We start from the raw sequence: 24,269 nt of genomic DNA, 5'->3' as shown, positions 1-24,269 counted from the left end.
ATTTGGAGGGCTCTGGTCAAAATTGATGCACTATTTAAGCAATATGCACGAGGGGTGTGGTATACGGCCAATATACCACAGCTAAGGGCTGTTCTTAGGCACAAAGCATCGTGGAGCCCTTAGCTGTGGTATATTGGCCATATATCACAAACCCCAGAGGTGCCTTATTGCTATTATAAACTGGTTCAACGTAATCAACGTAATTAGAGCAGTAAAAATACATGTATTTTGTCATACCCTTGGTATATACCACGGCTGTCAGCCAATCAGCAGTCAGAGCTCTAACCGCCCAGTTTATAAATAGGGAATATGGTGCCATTTGGGATGCACACCATCTCTCATTGTGTTTCCTGCTGGGGAAAACAGCATTTGTGTCAGGTCAGCCTCAGTATGAGAGCTTCACTATAGGAAATCAATATTTTTTCACTCTGTGTTTTTGCTGCTAAGCACACACTCTGACACACACACACACTGCAGTATAATACTATCATAAAGCACTGGAGCAGCATTGGAATGGAAGATACATTTGAACGTGTGGATGTAATCACCTCTTTCACTGCATTTCTGACAAGAGAACATTCATCAGTGTTTGTCCTCCCCTACAGAATGCAATCACCACACTGCTGGCTTGGCGTTTAGGAGGTACACTTTCTCCAACCGGGATATACCATTAGTCACAGTCATAGTCTTAAGGGAGCTGTCATTAGTCAAATATCAAAAGCAGATGACACAGGATTAAAGAACCTCAGAGCCCAAGCTCTATTTCCTGCTCCCTCGTCACCATTTATCACCGTGGTGGAGCAAGTTAGCATTCCCTTGTTAGGGATTAAAACTCACACGGTTGGCCTGCGCTGTGATATAACCACACCCATCAACTCATCGTACCTATAATCTACTCTATTTATTTTCAATTTGCAGACCGAGGTATTATTATGACATTTGGAAGTGGAAGCAATGGCTGTCTCGGACATGGAAATTTTAATGACGTAACACAGGTAAATGTCAATGATTTTATGGTTTGTTATAAACATTATTGTGGTCAGTCGTTCCAGTGAAAAAAAACATATTTCTCTGTATGTATTAATGCCCAGCCCAAGATTGTAGAGGCCTTACTCGGATACGAGCTGGTCCAGGTGTCATGTGGTGCTTCCCATGTGCTTGCTGTGACCAATGACAGAGAAGTATTCTCCTGGGGAAGAGGAGACAATGGTAAATGAGCAAGTTTATTTTTGGGGTCGTCAGTCTCTCTCTGTTTCTTGGTTTATGTCAGCAGTGTCTGTGGGAGAGCTTGGCATTCTAACAGAATGTTCTGCTTTCTTCCCCCTCTGGCAGGCCGCCTGGGGCTGGGCACCCAGGACTCCCACAACTCTCCCCAGGAGGTGTGTGTGCCAGGGAAGTTTGAGGCCCACAGGGTGCTGTGTGGAGTGGATTGCTCCATGGTAATCAGCACCCAGAACAGCATTCTGGCCTGTGGCAGCAACAGGTATAGTTACCTTCTTTTATAGACTACTAACAACATAATCAGTAATTTGCATGAAAGTGCTGTGAAATTGCACATGCATTCCACAAAGGTTACTATTAATGTGAGTGATCCTTTTCATTAACAACTCACTAAAAAACAGAGCTCACATTAAAGGTGAAACACCAACACCCTGCTTGCTTAAGCACTGACATACTGTAGCTCTTCGTGGACATGCTTTGTTGTGTTAAACTCCATGTTAAACTATGGATTTATAGAGGTGGTGTATGACATTATTATGACATCATTCGTGTATTTGTATTTATTATGGATCCACATTAGCTTTGTTTGTTATACGTGAAGGTGACGAATGGAAGACTGTTTGTTTTTGACTGCCTACCTGTGTTTGACCATTGCCTGCGACCACGATTCCTGCCTTCTGCGAAGGCTTAATAAACATCTGCCGCTCTCTGTGCGTGAATCTACACCTTTTTCTCCCCGAGTATTCATTACACATACATTCATAACAGATCTCACAACATATTAAGTTTGTTCCCTCAAGCCTCTATTCTACTAACACATATCTACAACACAAAATCTGTGTGTCTAATGCGTATGTTATCGTGTGTTTGTATGCATGTATTTATGTTGCTTCACAGTCCCCACTGTTCCATAAGGTGTATTTTAATCTGGGTTTTTTTTTCAATCTAATTTTACTACTGGCACAAGTTACTTGATGTGGAATAGAGTTCCATGTAGTACTGTGTGCCTCCCATAGTCTGTTCTGGACTTGGGAGCTGTGAGGAGACCTCTAACATGGTTTGTGGGGTATGCATGGGTGTCCGAGCTGGGGGCTAGTATTATGTGTATGTGACAAATTTTATTTGTCACATACACATGGTTAGCAGATGTTAATGTGAGTGTAGCGAAACGCTTGTGCTTCTAGTTCCGACCATACAGTAATATCTAACAAGTAATCTAACAATTTCACAACTACCTTATACACACAAGTGTAAAGGAATGAATATGTACATAAAAATACATGGATGAGCGATGGCCGAACGGCATAGGCAAGATGCAGTAGAAGGTATAGAGTGCAGTATATACATATGAGATGAGTAATGTAGGGTATGTAAACATTATATAAAGTGGCTAGTGATACATTTATTATATCCAATTATTAAAATGGCTAGAGATGAGTCAGTATGTTGGCAGCAGCCACTCAATGTTAGTGATTGGCAGTTTACACCTGCATTGTTTGCTGTTTGGGGTTTTAGGCTGGGTTTCTGTACAGCACTTTGAGATATCAGCTGATGTACGAAGGGCTATATAAATAAATTTGATTTGATTTTGATTTGATTTAGCAGTCTGATGTCCTTGAGATAGACGCTGTTTTTCAGTCTCTCGGTCCCAGCTTTGATGCACCTGTACTGACCTCGCCTTCTGGATGATAGTGGGGTGAACAGGCAGTGGCTCGGGTAGTTGTTGTTCTTGATGATCTTTTTGGCCTTCCTGTGACATCGGGTGGTGTAGGTGTCCTGGAGGGCAGGTAGTTTGCCCCCGGTGATTCATTGTGCAGACCTCACAACCCTCTGGAGAGCCTTACGGTTGTGGACGGAGCAGTTGCCGTACCAGGTGGTGATACAGCCTGATAGGATGCTCTCGATTGTGCACCTGTAAGTTTGAGTGTTTTTGGTGACCAGTCGGCTTTCTTCAGCCTCCTGAGATTGAAGAGGCGCTGCTGCGCCTTCTTCACCACGCTGTCTGTGTGGGGGAACCATTTCAGTTTGTCCGTGATGTGTCTTTCCACCTTCTCCACTACTGTCCCATCGATGTGGATAGGGGGCTGCTCCCTCTGCTGTTTCCTGAAGTCCACCATCATCTCCTTTGGGCTCCTTTGGGCTGCCACCTGGGGGCAGCCCGTCAGGAAGTCCAGGACCCAGTTGCACAGGGCGGGGTCGAGACCCAGGGTCTCGAGCTTAATGACGAGTTTGGAGGGTACTATGGTGTTAAATGCTGAGCTGTAGTCTATGAACAGCATTCTTACATAGGTATTCCTCTTGTCCAGATGGGTTAGGGCAGTGTGCAGTGTGATTGCGATTGCGTCATCTGTGGACCTATTGGGGCGGTAAGCAAATTGGAGTGGGTCTAGGGCGTCAGGTAGGGTGGGTGGAGGTGATATGGTCCTTGACTAGTCTCTCAAAGCACTTCATGATGACGGAAGTGAGTGCTACGGGGCGATAGTCATTTAGCTCAGTTACCTTAGCTTTCTGGGAACAGGAACAATGGTGGCCCTCTTGAAGCATGTGGGAACAACAGACTGGGATAAGGATTGATTGAATACATCCGTAAACACACCCGCAAACTGGTCTGCGCATGCTCTGAGGACGCGGCTGGTGATGCCGTCTGGGCCTGCAGCCTTGCGAGGGTTAACACGTTTAAATGCTTTACTCACATTGGCTGCAGTTAAGGAGAGCCCGCAGGTTTTGGTAGCGGGCCGTGTCGGTGGCACTGTTTTGTCCTCAAAGCAAGCAAAGAAGTTGTTTAGTTTGTCTGGGAGCAAGCCATCATGATCCACGATGGGGCTGGTTTTCTTTTTGTAGTCCGTGATTGACTGTAGACCCTGCCACATACCTCTCGTGTCTGAGCCGTTGAATTGCGACTCTACTTTGTCTCTATACTGACTCTTAGCTTGTTTGATTGCCTTGCGGAGGGAATAGCTACACTGTTTGTATTTGGTCATGTGTCCGGTCGCCTTGCCCTGATTTAAAAACCTGATTCGCGCTTTCAGTTTTGCGCGAAAGCTACCATCAATCCACGGTTTCTGGTTGGGGAAGGTTTTAATAGTCGCTGTGGGTACATCACCGATGCACTTGCTAATAAACCCGCTCACCGAATCAGCGTATTCATCAATGTTATTGTTCGACGCAATGCGGAACATATCCCAGTCCACGTGATAAAGCAATCTTGAAATTTTTTTAAAATTACATTTAATTTTACCCCTTTTTCTCCCCAATTTCGTGATATCCAATTGTTTTAGTAGCTACTATCTTGTCTAATCGCTACAACTCCCATACGGGCTCGGGAGAGACGAAGGTTGAAAGTCATGCGTCCTCCGATACACAACCCAACCAAGCCGCACTGCTTCTTAACACAGCACCATCCAACCCAGAAGCCAGCCGCACCAATGTGTCGGAGGAACACCGTGCACCTGGCAACCTTGGTTAGCGCGCACTGTGCCCGGCCCGCCACAGGAGTCGCTGGTGCGCGATGAGACAAGGATTCGTCCTAAACCGGACGATGCTAGGCCAATTGTGCGTCGCCCCACGGACCTCCCGTTCGCGGCCGGTTAAGAACGTTACAATCTCTGCTGTCTCTCTGGAAGGCAACCCTTGCTCGGATTTCGTCTACTTTGTTGTCAAGAGACTGGACATTGGCGAGTAGTATATTCGGGAGCGGTGCGCGATGTGCCCGTCTACGGAGCCTGACCAGAAGACCGCTCCGTCTGCCCCTTCTGCGGCGCCGTTGTTTTGGGTCGTCGGCTGGGATCCGATCCATTGTCCTGGGTGGTGGACCAAACAGAGGATCTGCTTTGGGAAAGTCGTATTCCTGTTCGTAATTTTGGGGAGTTGACGTTGCTCTTATATCCAATAGTTCCTCCCGGCTGTATGTAATAAAACTTAAGATTTCCTGGGGTAACAATGTAAGAAATACTGCATAGTTTCCTAGGAACACGAAACTGACAAACACAAGTAGTGATGAAGTTAATCTCTCCTACACATTGAGCCAGGAGAGATTGACATGCATATTATTGTTAGCTCTCTGTGTACATCCAAGGGCCAGCCGTGCTGCCTTGTTCTGAGCCAACTGCAATTTTCCTAAGTCCCTCTTTGTGGCACTTGACCCCACGACTGAACACTAGTCAAGGTGCAACAAAACTAGGGCATGTAGGACCTGCCTTGTTAATAGTGCTGTTATTAAGAATGCAGAGCAGCGCTTTATTATAGACAGACTTCTCCCCATCCTAGCTACTGTTTTATCAATAAGTTTTGACCATGACTGTTTACAATCCAGGGTTACTCCAAGCAGTTTAGTCTTTTGCCACCCTTGCCACCCATTCTGAAACTAACTGCAGCTCTTTGTTAAGTGGTGAAGTCATTTCAGTCGCTGTTGGTAGCTTACGTGTATAGTGTTGAGTCATCCGACTACATAGACACACGGGCTTTACTCAAAGCATGTAATTAGTAAAAATAAGTAAGGGAGTAGACATCTGCCCTGGGGAATTCCTGATTCTACATGGATTTTATTGGAGAGGTTTCCATTAAATAACACCCTCTGTCTTCTGTTAGACAGGTAATTATTTATCCACAATATAGTAGGGGGTGTAAAGCCATAACACATACGTTTTTCCAGCAACAGACTATGATCGCTAAAGATAACAGCCACACTGAAGTCTCCTCCCGGGTGGCGCAGTGGTCTAGGGCACTGCATCGCAGCGCTAGCTGTGTCACCAGAGACTCTGGATTCGCGCCCAGGCTCTGTCGCAGCCGGCTGCGACCTGGAGGTCTGTGGGGCGACGCACAATTGGCCTAGCGTCGTCCGGGTTAGGGAGGGTTTGACCGGCAGGGATATCCTTGTCTCATTGCGCACCAGCGACTCCTGTGGCGGGCCGGGCGCAGTGCGAGCTAACCAAGGTAGCCAGGTGCACTGTGTTTCCTCCGACACATTGGTGCGTCTGGCTTCCTGGTTGGAGGTGCGCTGTGATAAGAAGCAGTGCGGATTGGTTGGGTTGTGTTTCGGAGGACGCATGGCTTTCGGCCTTCGTCTCTCCCGAGCCCGTACTGGAGTTGTAGCGATGAGACAAGACAGTAATTACTAACAATTGGGTACCACAAAATCGGGGAGAAAAGGGGGTAAAAAAAAAAAAGTCTAACAAAACAGCCCACACAATCTTTTTGTCATCAATTTCCCTCAGCCAGTCATTTGTATCAGTGTGCTGAAAGTCTGTCTATTTGTTTATTGGAAAATAGCATTTTATCTGGTCAAACACCACTTTCTTGGCTGGTAACAGGCTGATTGGTTGGCTATTTGAGCCAGTTAAGGGGGCTTTACTATTCTTAGGTAGGGGAATAGCTTTTGCTTCCCTCCAGACCTGAGGGCATACACTTTCTAGTAGGCTTAATTTGAAGATATGCCAAATAGGAGTGTCAATATTGTCCACTATTATCCTCCGTAATTGTCCATACAAGTTGTCAGACCCTGGTGGCTTGTCATTGTTGATAGATCATTTTTTTGTTCCATACTTACTTACAAAATTACAATGCTTGTCTTTCATAATTTGGTTAGATATACTTGGATGTGTAGTGTTAGCGTCTTTCGCTGGCATGTTATGTCTAAGTTTGCTAATCTTGCCAATTAAAAAATCAAGTAGTGGGCAATATCGGTGGGTTTTGTGATGAATGAGCCATCTGATTCAATGAATGATGCGGAGTTTGCTTTTTTGCCCATTTAATTGAAAGTGCTTCGCTACTTTTTTATTATTATTCTTTGTCATTTATCTTTGTTTCATAGTGTAATTTCTTCTTTTTATTGAGTTTAGTCACACAATTCCTCAATTTGCAGTACGTTTTCCAATCGGTTGTACAGCCAGACCTATTTGCCATATCTTTTGCCTCATCCCTCTCAACCATACAATTGTTCAATTCCTCATCAATCAATTTGATAGTTTTTACATTCATTTTCTTAATTGGTGCATCCTTATTAATAACTGGGATAAGCAATTTCATGAATGTGTCAAGGGCAGCGTCTGGTTGCTCGTCATTACACACCACAGACCAACAAATATTCTTCACATCAACAACATAGGAATCACAACAAAACGTATTGTATGATCTCTTATACACAATAAGAGATCACATTGCCCAGACACCTGTGGTTTAGCTACTTCCTGCCCTCCTTAACTCTTTCTCTTACTCACTCAACACCATACGGAATATTTATCTGCCTTGAACACAGAACAAGAAACTCCCCTTCAATGAATTCTTACAGAACATGACACAGCATTTCTTAACTTTTCTCCCTACAATTTTGTAGTGTGATATTGTAGAAAACACACATCAGCTGATAAGGTAAACTGGATCTACTTTACTTTTAAGTTATCAATGTTTCCCTTTTGATACGATTCAAACATTCTTTAATTAAATGGCTAGAGTAGTAGATTGGCATTATCTTATATGGCTGTGTTTACACAGGCATCCCACTTTTGATAGTTTTCCAATAATTGGGTTTGGACCAATCAGATCTTTTGCTTGCCAATAATTGGGAAAAAGATCAGAAGCACCTTTTATCAATTACATTTAAGCCTATACATGTGCTGCCATGAAAACAATTGTGATTCCTCTAAATGTGCTTGATTAGGTTCAACAAGCTGGGGTTGGATAAGATCAATGCTGCAGAGGAGCCAGCCCCCTGTGACCAGATTGAAGAAGTCTACTTGTTCAGTCCAGTCCAATCAGCACCTCTGAATGTGGACAAGGTTGTTTACATTGACATTGGAACAGCCCACTCTGTTGCTGTCACAGGTGAAATTATATTTTGTCCTCACCTCATATGCCTGACACGTCACCATGCAGTTCCTGAACCCATCGTAACTAGAAACCCAAAGTTCCTGTGAGATGCAAGGACGTGACATCCCTGTGTCATGCTTACACAGTAAAACATGTAACTATATTGTAATACCATTATCTACTATAGGATGAATGTGCTTCTATGTGTCCTTTGACAATACACAATAACAATCTTCACACATTTAATCCCCCTGTTCCGTGTGTCCAGAGAAGGGGCAGTGTTTCACATTTGGCAGTAACCAGCATGGTCAGCTGGGCTGTAGCTCCCGCCGGACCAGTCGTGTGCCTTATCCGGTGCCGGGCCTTCAGGGCATCATCATGGCAGCCTGTGGGGATGCATTCACTCTGGCAATTGGATCAGGTGAGTAAGAGGCATTGGCAAGAAGGGAAGATGCTTTAAGCAGACATTTTCTGTTTATATAAAATATTGGAGAAACGTTATGTTCTCAGTAAACTTAGATAACGCACTTTATTAGAAGAGCTAATTGAACACTGTACAAATCTGTTTTTGTAATTTTTGTAATTGTGCTTCCAGCGACTGCTTTAAGGTCCTTAATATGTTGTAACAGAGGTGTGTTAGACATTTTCCAAAGGGTAGAGTTGTGGAGAATGACACAATATATGTCAGAATGTGTCAATGATCAGCTCGACGTGCCATAGGGAGATGGCAGGCACAGTCACCTAATTGTTCAGGGCTGTCTTTGATCAGATCTGCTCTCCCAGGGATAGATAGAGCCATTGTGCAGTCAGGAGAGGAGAGGGATGGGATAGAGGGGAGGAGAAGAGAGGGCTGTCTGTTAAGGATTGTGCAGATTCATGAATCCTGGGGTGCGCTGAAGAATATAACTATTCTGTTCTCTCTCTTGGTGTAGAAGGGGAGGTGTATACCTGGGGAAAGGGGGCCCGTGGCCGCCTCGGAAGAAAAGAGGAGGATTCTGGGATACCGAAGGCAGTGCAGCTCGACGAGAGTCACCCGTTCACGGTGACGTCAGTGGCATGTTGTCATGGCAACACTCTGCTGGCAGTGAAACGTAATATTTTACCTATTACCTTTTTGTTAAAGAAAATGATGTGAAATTGCCAGTAGCACATACTGTGTGTGGTGAAATCAAACAGCAATCACTGGGATGAACGAAAGGTACAACTTGAAACAAGCTTCTTTAGATGTGGCTGACAGAGATCCATGTTTTTTCTTGTAGAACAGAAGGTCTGAAAGAGCCTATTTGTTAATAGCTTGATAATTAGCTAACCCCACAATGCAGATTTTCCTGTGGCTTTCTCACAGTCAGTAAAATCAGAAGTGAACACCAAGCCCCATGTTTGGCTTTTTGTGTCTCCATCGCCTCAGGGTCTGTAGTAACAGAGGCTCATTAACGGTGGATGAGGCAATCAGTTGTACCTTGCTCTCCACAAGCAATAAAATGAACAACAGGGGCCTGCCTCCCTGTCATGCTTAGCTTGTTAGTCATTGGGGAGATGAGCTGGGGTTAGCTCTTTCTATAAACCTGCATGTAACAAACCAGTGTATCTGATAATAGGCTTCCTCTGTGCCATGTCCACAAAACCAGGCAGAGGGTTGATTAGGTTGTATGTCTCTATTTACACCAGTAATAATTTACTCACATTTCACTATTCCCTTACACTGTACATTTATAATTATTGATTTCAGGTTGTTGCATGCAGTTTATGGATCTTCATGTAATGTGAATAGTTCCCCAACCTCAATAAGATAATGTATTATCCAGTCTGTGATGAATGGTCAGGAATAGCGGACAAGCCAGCAATTCCTCTGCTTTAAAACAACGACGGTTTCCCAAATGGTACCCTATTCCCTTTGTAGTGCACTACTATTGACCAGAACCCAATGTGCTTTGATCAAAAGTACTGCACTATATTGGGAATAAGGTGCCAATTGTGACATAACCAATATCTATTAAAATCACGCATGGAATAAACTAAAGCAACCCTCCCATTACAAATAGATGCAGATTTAGGAAAGATTAAATTGCACTTAAATATCTCATCAGTAAGTAAGAGAGATGTCTCTAATCTTTGGAAGAGGCCCAATCCTGTTGCAGTGTAACTCTGACCTGGCTGTGTTGTAGTGCGTACCATGTGGTAGTGACCTGAAATGCAAACACAGCAGCCAGAGTGCCCTCACACAGGTCATTTCACCCACATTTGACTTCCATTGGTTTTGTTATTTTATCAATGTATGAGTAGTACATCAATCCAGATACAGTATGACTAAATGCATGGTAGACAATGGCAGTGTGTGGGCATTAGAAACATTATTGTGCCACCACACCTACTGCATTGTGTCTAAGTGAAGTAATCAAGATGAAAATGTGGGTGTATCAATATCTAAAATACAAGAGTGAAATAATTCAATACCTGTCCTGAAACCTTTTACAAGACTCAGGCCCCTAAAGTATGTAACTGTACACAAGCATGCATTGTGTAAGATGGTATATTCTTGCCTGTCTTTAGTACTAAGTGATACGTTGATGGCTTCTGATGACTCTTTCTCTTTCTCAGCTTTGCTTGAGGAGCCAGTCCCCAGATGATACAGCTCTGAAAACCATCCCACCATTGTCCACCCCTTCAGTAGCTGTCAGGAGAGAAACAGTGGCACAAGGTGAAGGACTGCTAGCCTCCTCTGAATAACCTCTTCCAGTGGCCGGTAGTTTACTAAGCTGTTGGAGGATTCCTGCACATCTTACACAGTTTCAGTTGCCCTGTCTCAAGTCAGTTTATATATTTTTTAAATATTATGTTTTTCATACAGTATTATGTAAATGGTGGGGCTTTAAAAATGGCACAATTTATGGAACAGATGCAAAACAATCCTATTTAGCTTCCCTAGCTTATGTAGCTGGTAGCTAATAGAATGCTTTACCAAAAGTATTGGAGTGAGATTGCAGAAGGAATTGGGGAGCTGTCCTGCTGCAAAGTTTTGTCCTCTCTCACCAGTGAGGTTAGCATGATAAAACACACAGTTCCAGGATGTCTAACTGGTTTGGTAGCTTTATTTACCCAGTATTGAGTTAGACAAAACAATGTGTGTGAAGAAGGAAGGCTGCTAGTTTAGGACTGCCACTACCGTGTGAGCCTACTAACTGACTTGTCAGTCAAATGAAGCAAGCAAGTACGGCACTTCAAATCTTAAGCACGTTATCAGTGTGCTTTTAGGATTAGTCCTCATCAATTGGTTGAGAAAGTTTTGTTTTCAGTCACAATAACAGATGGTGTGTTTAGTATCATAGTAAGGTACTTTTAGACATTTTCTTTAAGACGGTTGACTAAAGGAGGCCACTTCTATTGTAAATGCATTTCAAGTCACATAGACCTTTCAACCCTCAAGAGTTCAAAGATTGTTGAAGATTTTGTATGTAGAAGTGCCTCTAACAGCATGGCACAGGTGTGAGAGACACATTAAGAGTCAATATTGGCTCTTCAGCTGTGTGTGTGTCGTAGGCATGAGCCAGTTTGATATGATGTGCTTAATTAGAACCCTTAATGCATCCCAAATGGCACCCTATTCTCTACATAGTGCACTATTTATGGGCCCTGATAAAAAATAGTGCACTATATAGGGAAAAGGGTGATATTTGGGACGCATACACTAGCTTGATCCTACTCTGGAAAGCCTCCAAACAGGCTGGAATGGTAAGTGCTCCAGACAGAGGAAATCAATGTTATTGGCCTGCTCCTTACTATCTCTATGTCACCCACTCTAGTATCAGTGATGTAGTGGTAAGAATAGGTGGTTAAACTGATCACCGGTCACAGTTGAAAAAGTAACGCTCCATATACTTTCAATGCATTTTCCACCAAAATGTTGGTAAACTGTAGTGCAAGAAAAGGTGCATCACTGTCTGGTATCCAAGATGATTTCCAAGCAGATGTTTTTGTTTTCCATTTTTGGAAGAAATGTGAACATGATTCATGTTAGTGCTTTGCCTGCAGTGTTGCCAATTTGTCAGAACAATCCTCTTAATTTACCTTCTGTGGTACCACTGACACAATTTTTCTGTGAGAAAAAAACTTATCTTATTTCCCAATCATTATGTAACAAATAACAATTGATATTTGTGCTGTTATTACATAGTTACTGCCTTTGTTGGTATATGAATATGCCATTTTATAAATTCTGTCAAAGAAGGAATGGTCTATTCTTGTATTGTACATAATGTACCAGATAATTGATAAACACTGTATAGTATGCCTATTGTATGTGATACAATTATCAACTAAATTATAAATTAATAAGGGACAAGAAATTTGAAATGGATTTTCTTTGTTTGGGTCGCTATTTCATGTCAGATTACTTTAGTCAAAACTGAGTTAAATCATTTGTAATGATTGTGAAAACAGTTTATGAAGAATTGAGGCAGCAATAAATCATTGTGTGTGTGTGTGTGTGTGTGTGTGCCTTCAGAAAGTTTTCAGACCCCTTGACTTTTTCCACATTTTATGTTATAGCCTTATTCTAAAATGGATTAAATAAAATAAAAAGTCCTCATCAAATCTACACCCAATACCCCATAATGACAAAGCGAAAACAGATTGTTATTTACATAAGTATTCAGACCCTTTGGTATGAGACTTGAAGTTGAATTCAGGTGCATCTAGTTTCCATTGATCATCCTTGAGATGTTTCTAGAACTTGATTAGAGTCCACCTGTGGTAAATTCAATTGATTGGACATAATTTGGAAAAGCACACACCTGCACACATTTGGAACAACCAAGACCCTTCCTGGAGCTGGCCGCCTGGCCAAACTGAGCAAACGGGGGAGAAGGGCCTTGGTCAGGGAGGTGACCAAGAACCCGATTCTTACTCGGACAGAGCTCTAGAGTCCCTCTTTGGAGATGGGAGAACCTTCAAGGAGGACAACAATCTCTGCACCACTCCACCAATCAGGCCTTTATGGTAGAGTGGCTAGATGGAAGCCACTCTTCAGTAAAAGGCACATGACAGCCTGCTTGGAGTTGGAAAAAGGCACCTAAAGACTCTCAGACCATGAGAAACAAGAGTCTCTGGTCTGATGAACCCCATATTGAACTATTGGCCTGAATGCCAAGCATCACGCCTGGAAGAAACCTGGTACCATCCCTATGGTGAAGCATGGTTGTGGCAGCATCATGTTGTGGGGATGTTTTTCTGGGACTGGGATACTAGTCGGAATCGAGGGAAAGATGAACAGAGCAAAGTACAGAGAGATCCTTGATGAAAACATGCTCCATAGCGCTCAGAACATCAGACTGGGGCGAAGGTTCACCTTCCAACAGGACAACGACCCTAAGCACACAGCCAACACAACGCATGAGTGGCTTCTCTAAATGTCCTTGAGTGGCCCAGTCAGAATCCGGACTTCAACCCGATTGAACATCTCTTGAGGGCCATGCTCCCCATCCAACCTGACAGAGCTTGAGAGGATCTGCAGAGAAGAATGGGAGAAACTCACAAAATACAGGTGTGCCAAGCTTGTAGCATCATACCCAAGACAAATCGAGGCTGTAATTACTTCCAAAGGTGCTTCTACAAAGTACTGTGGAAAGGGTCTGAATACTCATGTAAATGTGATATTTCTGGGGGTTTAAAAAAATAATGTTCTGAAAACCTTTTGTAACGTAACAAAATGTGGAAAAAGTAAAGGGGTCTGAATACTTTCCGAATGCACTATAGATATAGAATTTCTATAGAGTCCCTCAATGGAGGTGTCATAATACCCATAAAACCTAGTGGTCAAAGAAGGAAATGGTTCCAATTGTTTTTCCACCATAGATTTTTCCCATAGAAACACTTAAAATAATGTCTGTGTTTCATGTAGGCTTACCCTGGTGTTATGTTTTGATAACCATGTATATCTCTCTTGGACAAGGTGATTTTAATCAATATATTCGGCTCTATTTACTTTCAGATTTGAAGTAGACATCGTGCAAAACTACATATCCCTGCAAGCTCCTGCATGTCTTCTCTAGCTGACACCTTTGCTAACAGTTCACAGAATTGTCCATTTATAGAAATGTAGCAAATGTATGAATTTCTTAATTTAGCTGACATTGGGTAGTTAATTCAGAGATTCTTACCTTTGCCTCGAGTCGACAGTCTTGTCCAGATCATCATGACATTTGTAGTTCTTTATGATATCCACATTAGCAGCTAATTAATATTTCATTTTTGAGGGGTAAATACAGGCAAATTATTGATAAGTCACCTTGTCCTAGGGCCTCCCAGAGTGGCGCAGCGGTCTAAGGCACTGCATCGCAGTGCTAGAGGTGTCACTACAGACCCGGGTTCGATGAGTCCCATAGGGTGGCGCACAATTGGCCCAACATCGTCAGGGTTAGTGGAGGGTTTGGCTGGGGGGGATTTACTTGGCTCTAGCGACTCCTTGTGGCGGGCTGGGTGCCTGCAGGCTGAAATCAGTTGTCAGTTGAACAGTGTTTTCTCTGACACATTGGTGAGGCTGGCTTCCGGGTTAAGCGGCGGGTGTTAAGAAGTGCGGTTTGGTGGGTCATGTTTCGGAGGATGCATGATTCGACCTTCGCCTCCCGAGCCCATTGGGGAGTTGCAGCGTTGGGACGAGAAAAGGGGGTAAAATACAAAAAAGTAACTTTGCCCTAGAAAGATTTACAGGTTATCCAAATGTCAGGCCAGAGTAAGCCTACACAAAACACAGCCCTTATTTTAAGTGTTTCTAAAATCCCCTATGGAAAAAATGTATGGTGGAAAAATGATTGGAAGCATTTCCCTCTGGCCCTTAGGTTTTATGGGTATTATGATTCATACTGTGGTACTCTATTGATGACTCTATTAATGTACTCTATTAATGTACTCTATGATTTAGTAATACCACAATGCTGTGGCGGGTTTTCGCCACTTATTTGAAGAAAGCGCACGTGACTGTGCCTGTGTAATGATGTAATCCTGAAGCAACAAGGTTGGTGATGACAACCTATAGCTATTGAATAATTTTAAATGGACACAATTGTAAAGATTTTTAAGACAAGATATTGTCCAGCCATTTGAAACCACTTCCGACAATTATCGAAGTCAATGTTTAATATCGATTATCAAATGTATCTGCAACACCATGAATATCAGGCTCTTCTTTTTCAGTTTCACCACCAGAGGGCAGCTCTTCCTAATTAGTAATTCATGTGTCTACTTAGGGTCAATTCATCAATACATCTTGTTTTCTGAGCAGGGTTTAGGATATGCAAAACAAATATTTCACTTTTTTATTGAACATTAAACATCTGTACTTTTTCAAAAATGAACATACTCCTTTCAAACTACTTAATACAAGCCAATTAATTTGCAGGTGAAACCCTACCTTATTTCCATTCATTTTAGATTGATATCATTCAACTCATAAAAAAGAGACTTGACTTACATAGCTGACAAATAAAACAAATCAGAGGAGATATCATTGACCCAGACCAGAGAAAAGCAAATAGGCTATGTTGATTTCACGTTCGACTCCTCCCGCAAGAAAAATAGTAGGCGGGGCTTTGTACCTAAGCAGATGGGCTGAGAGCATTGTCTTCAATCTGTCAGTGTTACACCTCTGCTGAGAGACATATGCCGAAGATTTTCCTGCTTTTCTAGACGCAGAGGAAGATTGTCAGAAGAAGACATCGTCAGGTTTTTATGCAAAAACGTTTGTACTGTCGAGGATTCCCGTTGTTTCAATGCACTCGGTCACCCTGTTGCTGGAGAGACGGCGGAACTGAATCGGTCTATACTCTCGTCTCGTAAACCGATTTGTCACTGGCTGGCGAAGGGGACATGAATATCGGAGAATTTCTCTGTTGACGGCCATCAAAAGAGAGACACTGGTGACATCATACCCCAAATCACGCAGTAGGACAGGACACAGGCGAAGGGAGAGACATTATTCTGTAGTGTATTTCGACGAATCCTGCAGCAATGCCGGGGTTTGATTACAAGTTTCTGGAGAAACCGAAGAGACGTTTTCAATGTCCATTATGCAGTAAAGCCATGCGCGAGCCTGTTCAAGTTTCTACGTGTGGCCACCGATTTTGTGACACCTGTCTACAAGAATTCTTAAGGTAAGCTGCGCGTGCGTGTGTGTGTTCCAGATCAAACGCTATTAGCCTATTGGATTGCAATAATGATTTAGCATTTTGATGTGTTCTGTATACACAGCCTTAAAGAACACTGAAAAAACTTGTTTTCAAACTTCTCCCTGTATCTCTCTCGGTGTGTGTGTGTGTGCGTGCGTGCGTGTGTGTGCGTGCGTGCTACATGTGTCTTGTCTATGGGTCACAATAGGAACTAACCATAAATATCAAGTTTCAGTTGGAAAGTATATATGTAAACAAACCCTGTAGGCGTATCCTTCCTTTGTAAGGCCTTTGCACTCACAGGTGAAGCAAAATTATAGATAAAGGAAGTGGTGGTGACTTAAATCCTTAACAATAAATTAGGACATATTGTTATATGGGACAATATACAAACGTTTTTGAGAATGATCATTTAAATATTTTTTTAATTGTATTTATAGGTTCCTTTTAATTTTGATAAGAGATTAAAAACATGAATTGAAGGTTATTTGTTGATGTAAAAATCGAAATATACCGATTTTTAAGGTTGTCATATTTGGGGTAGGGTCACAAATTATTTCCCCCCAAAAATAGAGTAGAAATTTGGTCCCCTGCTGAAAAAGTTTGAATACCACTGCCTCACCTACCCAGTCTATGGTATTGAAAATGTTTATAACATGTTTCACTCATGTCAACTTTATTCCTCTAGATTAGCCAAATTGATTTATTTTGGTCCAAATATGATTCTATATTTCTGAATGTGATATCCTCCGGGTAGATATGTGTGGTATATTATGATACAGTATGATGATACAACAGCCATTGGGGGTGTTGTTTATACATGCAAATCTGTCATGAAGTCAGTTTCTTTATTTTCCATAACTGAATTCAAATTTGCCCAACTGGCAGAAGTCTGGGAGCCACCAATGAGAGAACTCAAGCTGTAAAAGGCCATAAAACAGAAGAGAAAACAATGTCTTGTTTGCATCATCATTTGGCACACTGTAATATTGTGCATATAGGTTTCAGATAATAATAAACAATCAGATTCAATTCTGTGATGAGGAAGTAATGTTTCAGTAGTTGTTGGTTTAGCAGACTTTGCTGCCATTCTAGCTGTAGTCACCTACCATGACACATGTAAACAATCATCTAATGTTAAGACCTCAGGACCAGGGACAGACAGAGAGAGGGGAGAGGCACGTTTGAGGTTGTCTGTTTGTGTGTGTGAGCCTGCATGGAAATATATCTGTGTGTGTGCATGTTTGTTAATGTGTGTGTGTTTTCATCCAGGCAGGCAAAGGGGACCCTGGCCTATCCTCCCATCCTGTCTGTCTGTCTGTCTTTTTGCCCTGAGGCTATGTGCCTGCCTGGCTGGGTTTTGGGTCAGGGGGAGGGGGCAGGGTGGTAGGGGTGCTGGGGTAGTCAGCAGTGGCACTGCCTTGGATGAGGGGGGATTAGACCGATTCCTTTATTGGATTAAGGGCACAAGTGTGCTGAGAGACTGGCGCCCATTCACTCAGAGGTCATCAAATTCAAATCACTTTAGAATCATTTTATTTGTCACATGGTTCGTAAACAGCCGGTGTAGACTGACAGTGACATGCTTACAGGCCCTTCTCAACAATGCAGAGAGAAAAATAGCGAAATAATTACACAATGTATATTTATTCCATGAGCCATGTCTGAGCCCGAGAGAGGTTATTTCCCAAATGGAACTCTATCCCCTATATAGTGTACTACTTTTGACAAGGGCCGATATGGCTCTGGTCAGTAGTAGTGCACTTCAGTATATAGGGGATAGGGTGCCATTTGGGACAGAGCCTCTGTCATGGTCATGTACAGTGTAAAATTGCTGCCAAAATTAAGATGTAGTTTTGAGCCACTTGAGTTCCTCATACCCCTTCACCACTACCACATCCCCCAACCCCCCATTGAAAGATGACTGAAATACTTGGGGGTCTTACTTTATGTACAGTACCAGTCAACATTTTGGACACCTACTCATTCAAGGATTTTTATTTATTTTTTACAATTTTCTACTTTGTAGAATAATATGGAGGACATCAAAACTATGCAATTACACATATGGAATCATGCAGTAACCCAAAAAAGTGTTAAACAAATCAAAATGTATTTGATTTCTTCAGTGTCCACCCTTTGCCTTGATGACAGCTTTGCACACTCTTGGCATTCTCTCAACCAGCTTCACCTGGAATGCAAGCTGCTAGCTTGTCTAGCTCCGGTCCGCTAACTGCTACCTTGTCTAGCCCGGGCCTACGAACTGTTAACTTGTTAGCACAGGCCTGCTAACCGTCTGAATCGCCGCGTCCCAAACACTCACTAGACCCATATTTACTCTCGATCTCTTTTTGATTTTTAATTTGTTTATACCTTCCGGAAACCTGCCTCACCCAATGTGATACGAAATCGCTATTATTTTTTATTTTTTAGAACACACTCAAGAACCTCCAGACGCTAACCAGCTAACTAGTTACAAGCTATTTAGTCATTGTTAGTTTTTTAAAAACCTGGATAACACTCGCCAGTCCAGCTTCCCTGCCCATCCACCGCTGCCCCCTGGACACTGATCTCTTGGCTACATAGCTGATGCACGCTGGACTGTCCATTAATCACTGTACTCCATTCTGCTTGTTTGTTTTATCTGTCGGCCCCGTTGCCTAGTCAACGCCATTTTACCTGCTGTTTGTTGTGCTAGCTGATTAGCTGTTGTTTTCTCACCTACTGTTTTAGCTAGCTTTCCCAATTCAACACCTGTGATTACTGTATGCCTCGCTGCATGTCTCTCTCAAATGTCAATATGCCTTGTATACTGTTGTTCAGGTTAGTTATCATTGTTTTAGTTCACAATGGAGCCCCTAGTTCCACTCTTCATACCCCTGTTACCTCCTTTGTCCCACCTCCACACATGCGGTGACCTCACCCATTACAACCAGCATGTCCAGAGATACAACCTCTCTCATCATCACCCAGTGCCTGGGTTTACCTCCGCTGTACCCGCACCCCACCATACCCCTGTCTGCGCATTATGCCCTGAATATATTCTACCATGCCCAGAAACCTGCTCCTCTTATTCTCTGTCCCCAACGCTCTAGGCGACCAGTTTTGATAGCCTTTAGCCGCACCCTCATACTATTCCTTCTCTGTTCCGCGGTTGATGTGGAGGTAAACCCAGGCCCTGCATGTCCCCAGGCACCCTCATTTGTTGACTTCTGTGATCGAAAAAGCCTTGGTTTCATGCATGTCAACATCAGAAGCCTCCTCCCTAAGTTTGTTTTACTCACTGCTTTAGCACACTCTGCTAACCCTGATGTCCTTGCCGTGTCTGAATCCTGGCTCAGGAAGGCCACCAAAAATTCAGAGATTTCCATACCCAACTATAACATCTTCCGTCAAGATAGAACTGCCAAAGGGGGAGGAGTTGCAGTCTACTGCAGAGATAGCCTGCAAAGTAATGTCATACTTTCCAGGTCCATACCCAAACAGTTCGAACTACTAATTTTGAAAATTACTCTCTTCAGAAATAAGTCTCTCACTGTTGCCGCCTGCTACCGACCCCCCTCAGCTCCCAGCTGTGCCCTGGACACCATTTGTGAATTGATTGCCCCCCATCTAGCTTCAGAGTTTGTTCTGTTAGGTGACCTAAACTGGGATATGCTTAACACCCTGGCAGTCCTACAATCTAAGCTAGATGCCCTCAATCTCACACAAATCATCAAGGAACCCACCAGGTACAACCCTAACTCTGTAAACAAGGGCACCCTCAGACGTCATCCTGACCAACTGGCCCTCCAAATACACCTTCGCTGTCTTCAACCAGGATCTCAGCGATCACTGCCTCATTGCCTGTATCCGCCACGGAGCCGCAGTCAAACGACCACCCCTCATCACTGTCAAACGCTCCCTAAAACACTTCTGTGAGCAGGCCTTTCTAATCGACCTTTGCCGGGTATCCTGGAAGGACATCGACCTCATCCCGTCAGTTGAGGATGCCTGGTCATTCTTTAAAAGTAACTTCCTGACCATTTTAGATAAGCATGCTCCGTTCAAAAAAATGCAGAACTAAGAACAGATACATCCCTTGGTTCACTCCAGACCTGCCTGCCCTCGACCAGCACAAAAACATCATGTGGCGGACTGCAATAGCATCGAATAGTCCCCGTGATATGCAACTGTTCAGGGAAGTCAGGAACCAATACACGCAGTCAGTCAGGAAAGCTAAGGCCAGCTTCATCAGGCAGAAGTGTGCATCCTGTAGCTCCAACTCCAAAAAGTTCTGGGACACTGTGAAGTCCATGGAGAACAAGAGCACCTCCTCCCAGCTGCCCACTGCACTGAGGCTAGGTAACACAGTCACCACCGATAAATCCATGATTATCGAAAACTTCAATAAGCATTTCTCAACGGCTGGCCATGCCTTCTGCCTGGCTACTCCAACCTCGGCCAACAGCTCAAATGTTTTGAGTAACCTTCCCACAATAATTTGGGTGAATTTTGGCCCATTCCTCCTGACAGAGCTGGTGTAACTGAGTCAGGTTTGTAGGCCTCCTTGCTCACACACACATTTTCAGTTCTGCCCACACATTTTCTATAGGATTGAGGTCAGGGCTTTGTGATGACCACTCCAATACCCTGACTTTGTTGTCCTTAAGCCATTTTGCCAGAACTTCGGAAGTTTGCTTGGGGTCATTGTCCATTTGGAAGACCCATTAGCAACCAAGCTTTAACTTCCTGACTGATGTCTTGATGTTGCTTCAATATATCCACATAATTATTCTTCCTCATGATGCCATCTATTTTGTGAAGTGCACCACTCCCTCCTGCAGCAAAGCACCCCCACAACATGATGCTGCCACCCGTGTGCTTCACGGTTGGGAGGGTGTTCTTCGGCTTGCAAGCCTCCCTTTTTCCTCCAAACATAACGATGGTCATTATGGCCAAACAGTTCTATTTTTGTTTCATCAGACTACAGGACCTTTCTACAAAAAGTACGATCTTTGTCCCCATGTGAAGTTGCAAACCATAGTCTGTCTTTTTTATGGCGGTTTTGAAGCAGTGGCTTCTTCCTTGCTGAGCGGCCTTTCAGGTTATGTCGATCTAGGACTTGTTTTACTGTGGATATAGATACTTTTGTACCGGTTTCCTCCAGCATCTTCACAAGGTCCTCTGCTGTTGTTCTGGGATTGATTTTCACTTTTCGCACCAAAGCATGTTCATATTTAGGAGACAGAACGTGTCTCCTTCCTCAGCGCTATGATGGCTGTGTGGTCCCATGGTGTTTATACTTGCGTACTATTGTTTGTACAGATGAACATGGTACCTTCAGGCGTTTGGGAATTGCTCCCAAAGATGAACCAGACTTGTGGAGGTCTACAATTTCTTTTCTGAGGTCTTGGCTAATTTCTTTTGATTTTCCCATGATTTCTAGCAAAGAGGCACTGAGTTTGAAGGTAGGCCTTGAAATACATCCACAAGTACACCTCCGATTGACTCAAATGATGTCAATTAGCCTATCGGAAGCTTCTAAAGCCATGACATCATTTTCTGGAATTGTCCAAGCTGTTTAAAGGCACAGTCAACTTAGTGTATGTTAACTTCTGACCCACTGGAATTGTGATAGAGTGAACTATAAGTGAAATAATCTGTCTGTAAACAATTGTTGGAGAAATGACTTGTGTCATGCACAAAGTAGATGTCCTATCTGACTTGCCAAAACTATAGTTTGTTAACAATAAATTTGTGGAGTGGTTGGAAAACGAGTTTTAATGACTCCAACCTAAGTGTATGTAAACTTCTGACTTCAACTGTATGTATATAAGGTTTTTCAGATTTTAAATTTTTAATACATTTGCAAAAAATTATAAAAACCTGTTTTCGCTTTGTCATTATGGGGTATTGTGTGTAGATTGATGGAAAAGGGCAATTTTAATCCATTTTAACATAAAGCTGGAATGTAACTCAATGTGAAACTGTAAGTGGTCTGAACACTTTACGAATGCAATGTATAGGGAATAAGGTGGCATTTGGGACACATGCAATGTCCGTGACTTACAATGCGAGTGACATTATTGACTTGGTAAGCTTGTTAAACTGTAGCGCCAAACATAGCAAAGAGATTGGGGCCTTTGTTTTCACAACGCATTGTTTTCTCAGCCTAGAAAACATCACACTTTTTCTGACTGGTATTTTATCCTCTGAAACATTTTGATGCCTCATGAGGTCTGTCCACTCCTACTTTACTTCTTTCTTCATCTGTCAGGGTCCTATTGGTCCAGCTGACATGGGGTTTAGGCTATTTGACAGCCACTTCACCTCTCCATCGATCTCACACTTTAATCTAGTCAATTGATTAACCCAGTAAAAATCCACACGTAGGAGAGTTCACTATGTGTGTTTCTATTGGCTTAGTTCGCACACTGTGCAAACCGAGGACACAGCCCATTGCACAAGAAGGTACAGGTGAGATCATTGCTTCAGGTTTTTACACTTTTTCATATGCTATCGTACAATAACATTTCCCTTTTCTTTGACAGACCCACTACTTTTGATTAACACAATAATAGCTTTATTTGCTGAATCATGTCTTTGATGAAAAGGTTTCGCTTGCCTGTCAGTCTGTCAGCATGTGATGCTAATGGGCTGTGTTTCCACCCAGGGAGAGAGAGGGAGGGAGGAATGTTTAAATACAACAGGCCAACAGGCAGAAGCCCTGAAGGCTGCCTGGCCCAGCTCTGATGTAGAGTCATGGGGTAGTAGAGCAAGCACAGACTTGAGGCTTATCACTTCTGCAATCAACTGTGAATCACATGCCTGTACCACCGTGTATGCTGGTCTTGATCTGTGTCCCAAATGGCACCCTATTCCCTACTTTTGGCTAGGGCCCATAAGGCTCTGGTGAAAAGTAGTGTACTGTATAGGGAATAGGGTGCCATTTGGGAGGCAACCCTGGTTGGCGACGGCAAAACGCTTATCATAGGCCTTGGCAATTAGCTCAATACCTTCTGAGCAAAGGAGAATAAATACTCAACGATACAAAAAAAAAAGATTATCCCCATGATCTAGGGCAAGAGCAGCCTTACGTGCCTAACCCATCCCATACATGGGGTCATCTATCTTGCGTTAGTGTTTGTGAACCAAGGCAGTGTCACACGCACGCTACTGTGCCGTCTCTGTGGGAATGATACAGTGCTCCGGCCTGGTCTTGACAGGGACAGTTATTGGTTTGTTCTGCCCAATAACTTATTCCAGGATATGTTTCCCAAACACTATGGTCACCTACTGTAACTTCTTCCTGGATGGGCCTCCCCAACACTATGGTAGCCTACTGTAACTTCTTCCTGGATGGGCCTCCCCAACACTATGGTAGCCTACTGTAACTTCTTCCTGGATGGGCCTCCCCAACACTATGGTAGTCTACTGTAACTTCTTCCTGGATGGGCCTCCCCAACACTATGGTAGCCTACTGTAACTTCTTCCTTGATGGGCCTCCCCAACACTATGGTAGCCTACTGTAACTTCTGATTTCCTCTGCTGTCCCGTGGAGCTTACAATCTAATTGGTATGTCTCCCAAATGACACCTTTTTCCCTGTTAAAGTGCACTACTTTTAACCAGGGCCTATAGGATCTCATCAACGGTAGCATACTATGTAGGGAAGAGGGTCCCATTTGGGACGTGGGGAATGCCTTGTGCTGTTTTGCTGATGCAGGCTATAGGCCTACTCATCTCTTTTTCTCTGCTCCCTGACTTTTCTTTATGGCTTTCCAATCTCCCACACATGTAATAACACTGAAGTCCCTTTGATGCAGCATCACCGGTAGGGCTGACCCCATTTAGTCGACTGGTCGACTGTTTGGTCAATAAGCTGTTGGTCGACTAAGATTTCTTAAGTCGAGCAGTCACAAAAAATACTTGTTCATGCCTTACGTGCCTAACAAGACACCTGTCTGATTCGCGCCAGTCTCTGTGGGCTAATCCATTGCGGAGGCCATGGGGATGGCACAGTCCATCATTCTAAGACATGATGTGATACTAAAATTGTATATGGTTATATTATGTAAAAAATAATGGTGCAACACTAATAAAT

The 24,269-nt window shown here is 43.2% G+C and overlaps 2 protein-coding genes across 2 annotated transcripts in view; both read left to right on the top strand.

The window, feature by feature from the left end:
• Positions 1 to 12,487, top strand: part of LOC123992750 (serine/threonine-protein kinase Nek8) — a gene marked incomplete in the record, with an annotated part of 16,192 nt that extends 3,705 nt beyond the window's left edge. The window contains 7 exon segments of the mRNA XM_046294234.1: positions 919 to 995; positions 1,092 to 1,209; positions 1,333 to 1,483; positions 7,877 to 8,040; positions 8,294 to 8,446; positions 8,958 to 9,116; positions 10,624 to 12,487. Of these exon segments, the coding sequence (XP_046150190.1) occupies positions 919 to 995; positions 1,092 to 1,209; positions 1,333 to 1,483; positions 7,877 to 8,040; positions 8,294 to 8,446; positions 8,958 to 9,116; positions 10,624 to 10,652 (851 nt within the window).
• A 2,840-nt stretch (positions 12,488 to 15,327) lies between these two features.
• Positions 15,328 to 24,269, top strand: part of LOC123992749 (TNF receptor-associated factor 4-like) — a 45,725-nt gene continuing 36,783 nt past the window's right edge. The window contains exon 1 of the mRNA XM_046294233.1: positions 15,328 to 16,169. Coding sequence (XP_046150189.1) covers positions 16,027 to 16,169 — 143 coding nt within the window. The 5' untranslated portion in view covers positions 15,328 to 16,026. The remainder of the gene's footprint in view (positions 16,170 to 24,269) is intronic.

The sequence above is a fragment of the Oncorhynchus gorbuscha genome, linkage group LG13, assembly GCF_021184085.1.
Source record: "Oncorhynchus gorbuscha isolate QuinsamMale2020 ecotype Even-year linkage group LG13, OgorEven_v1.0, whole genome shotgun sequence".
In the NCBI taxonomy this organism is placed as follows: domain Eukaryota; kingdom Metazoa; phylum Chordata; class Actinopteri; order Salmoniformes; family Salmonidae; genus Oncorhynchus; species Oncorhynchus gorbuscha.
This window is presented reverse-complemented; position numbering and strand designations above follow the sequence as displayed.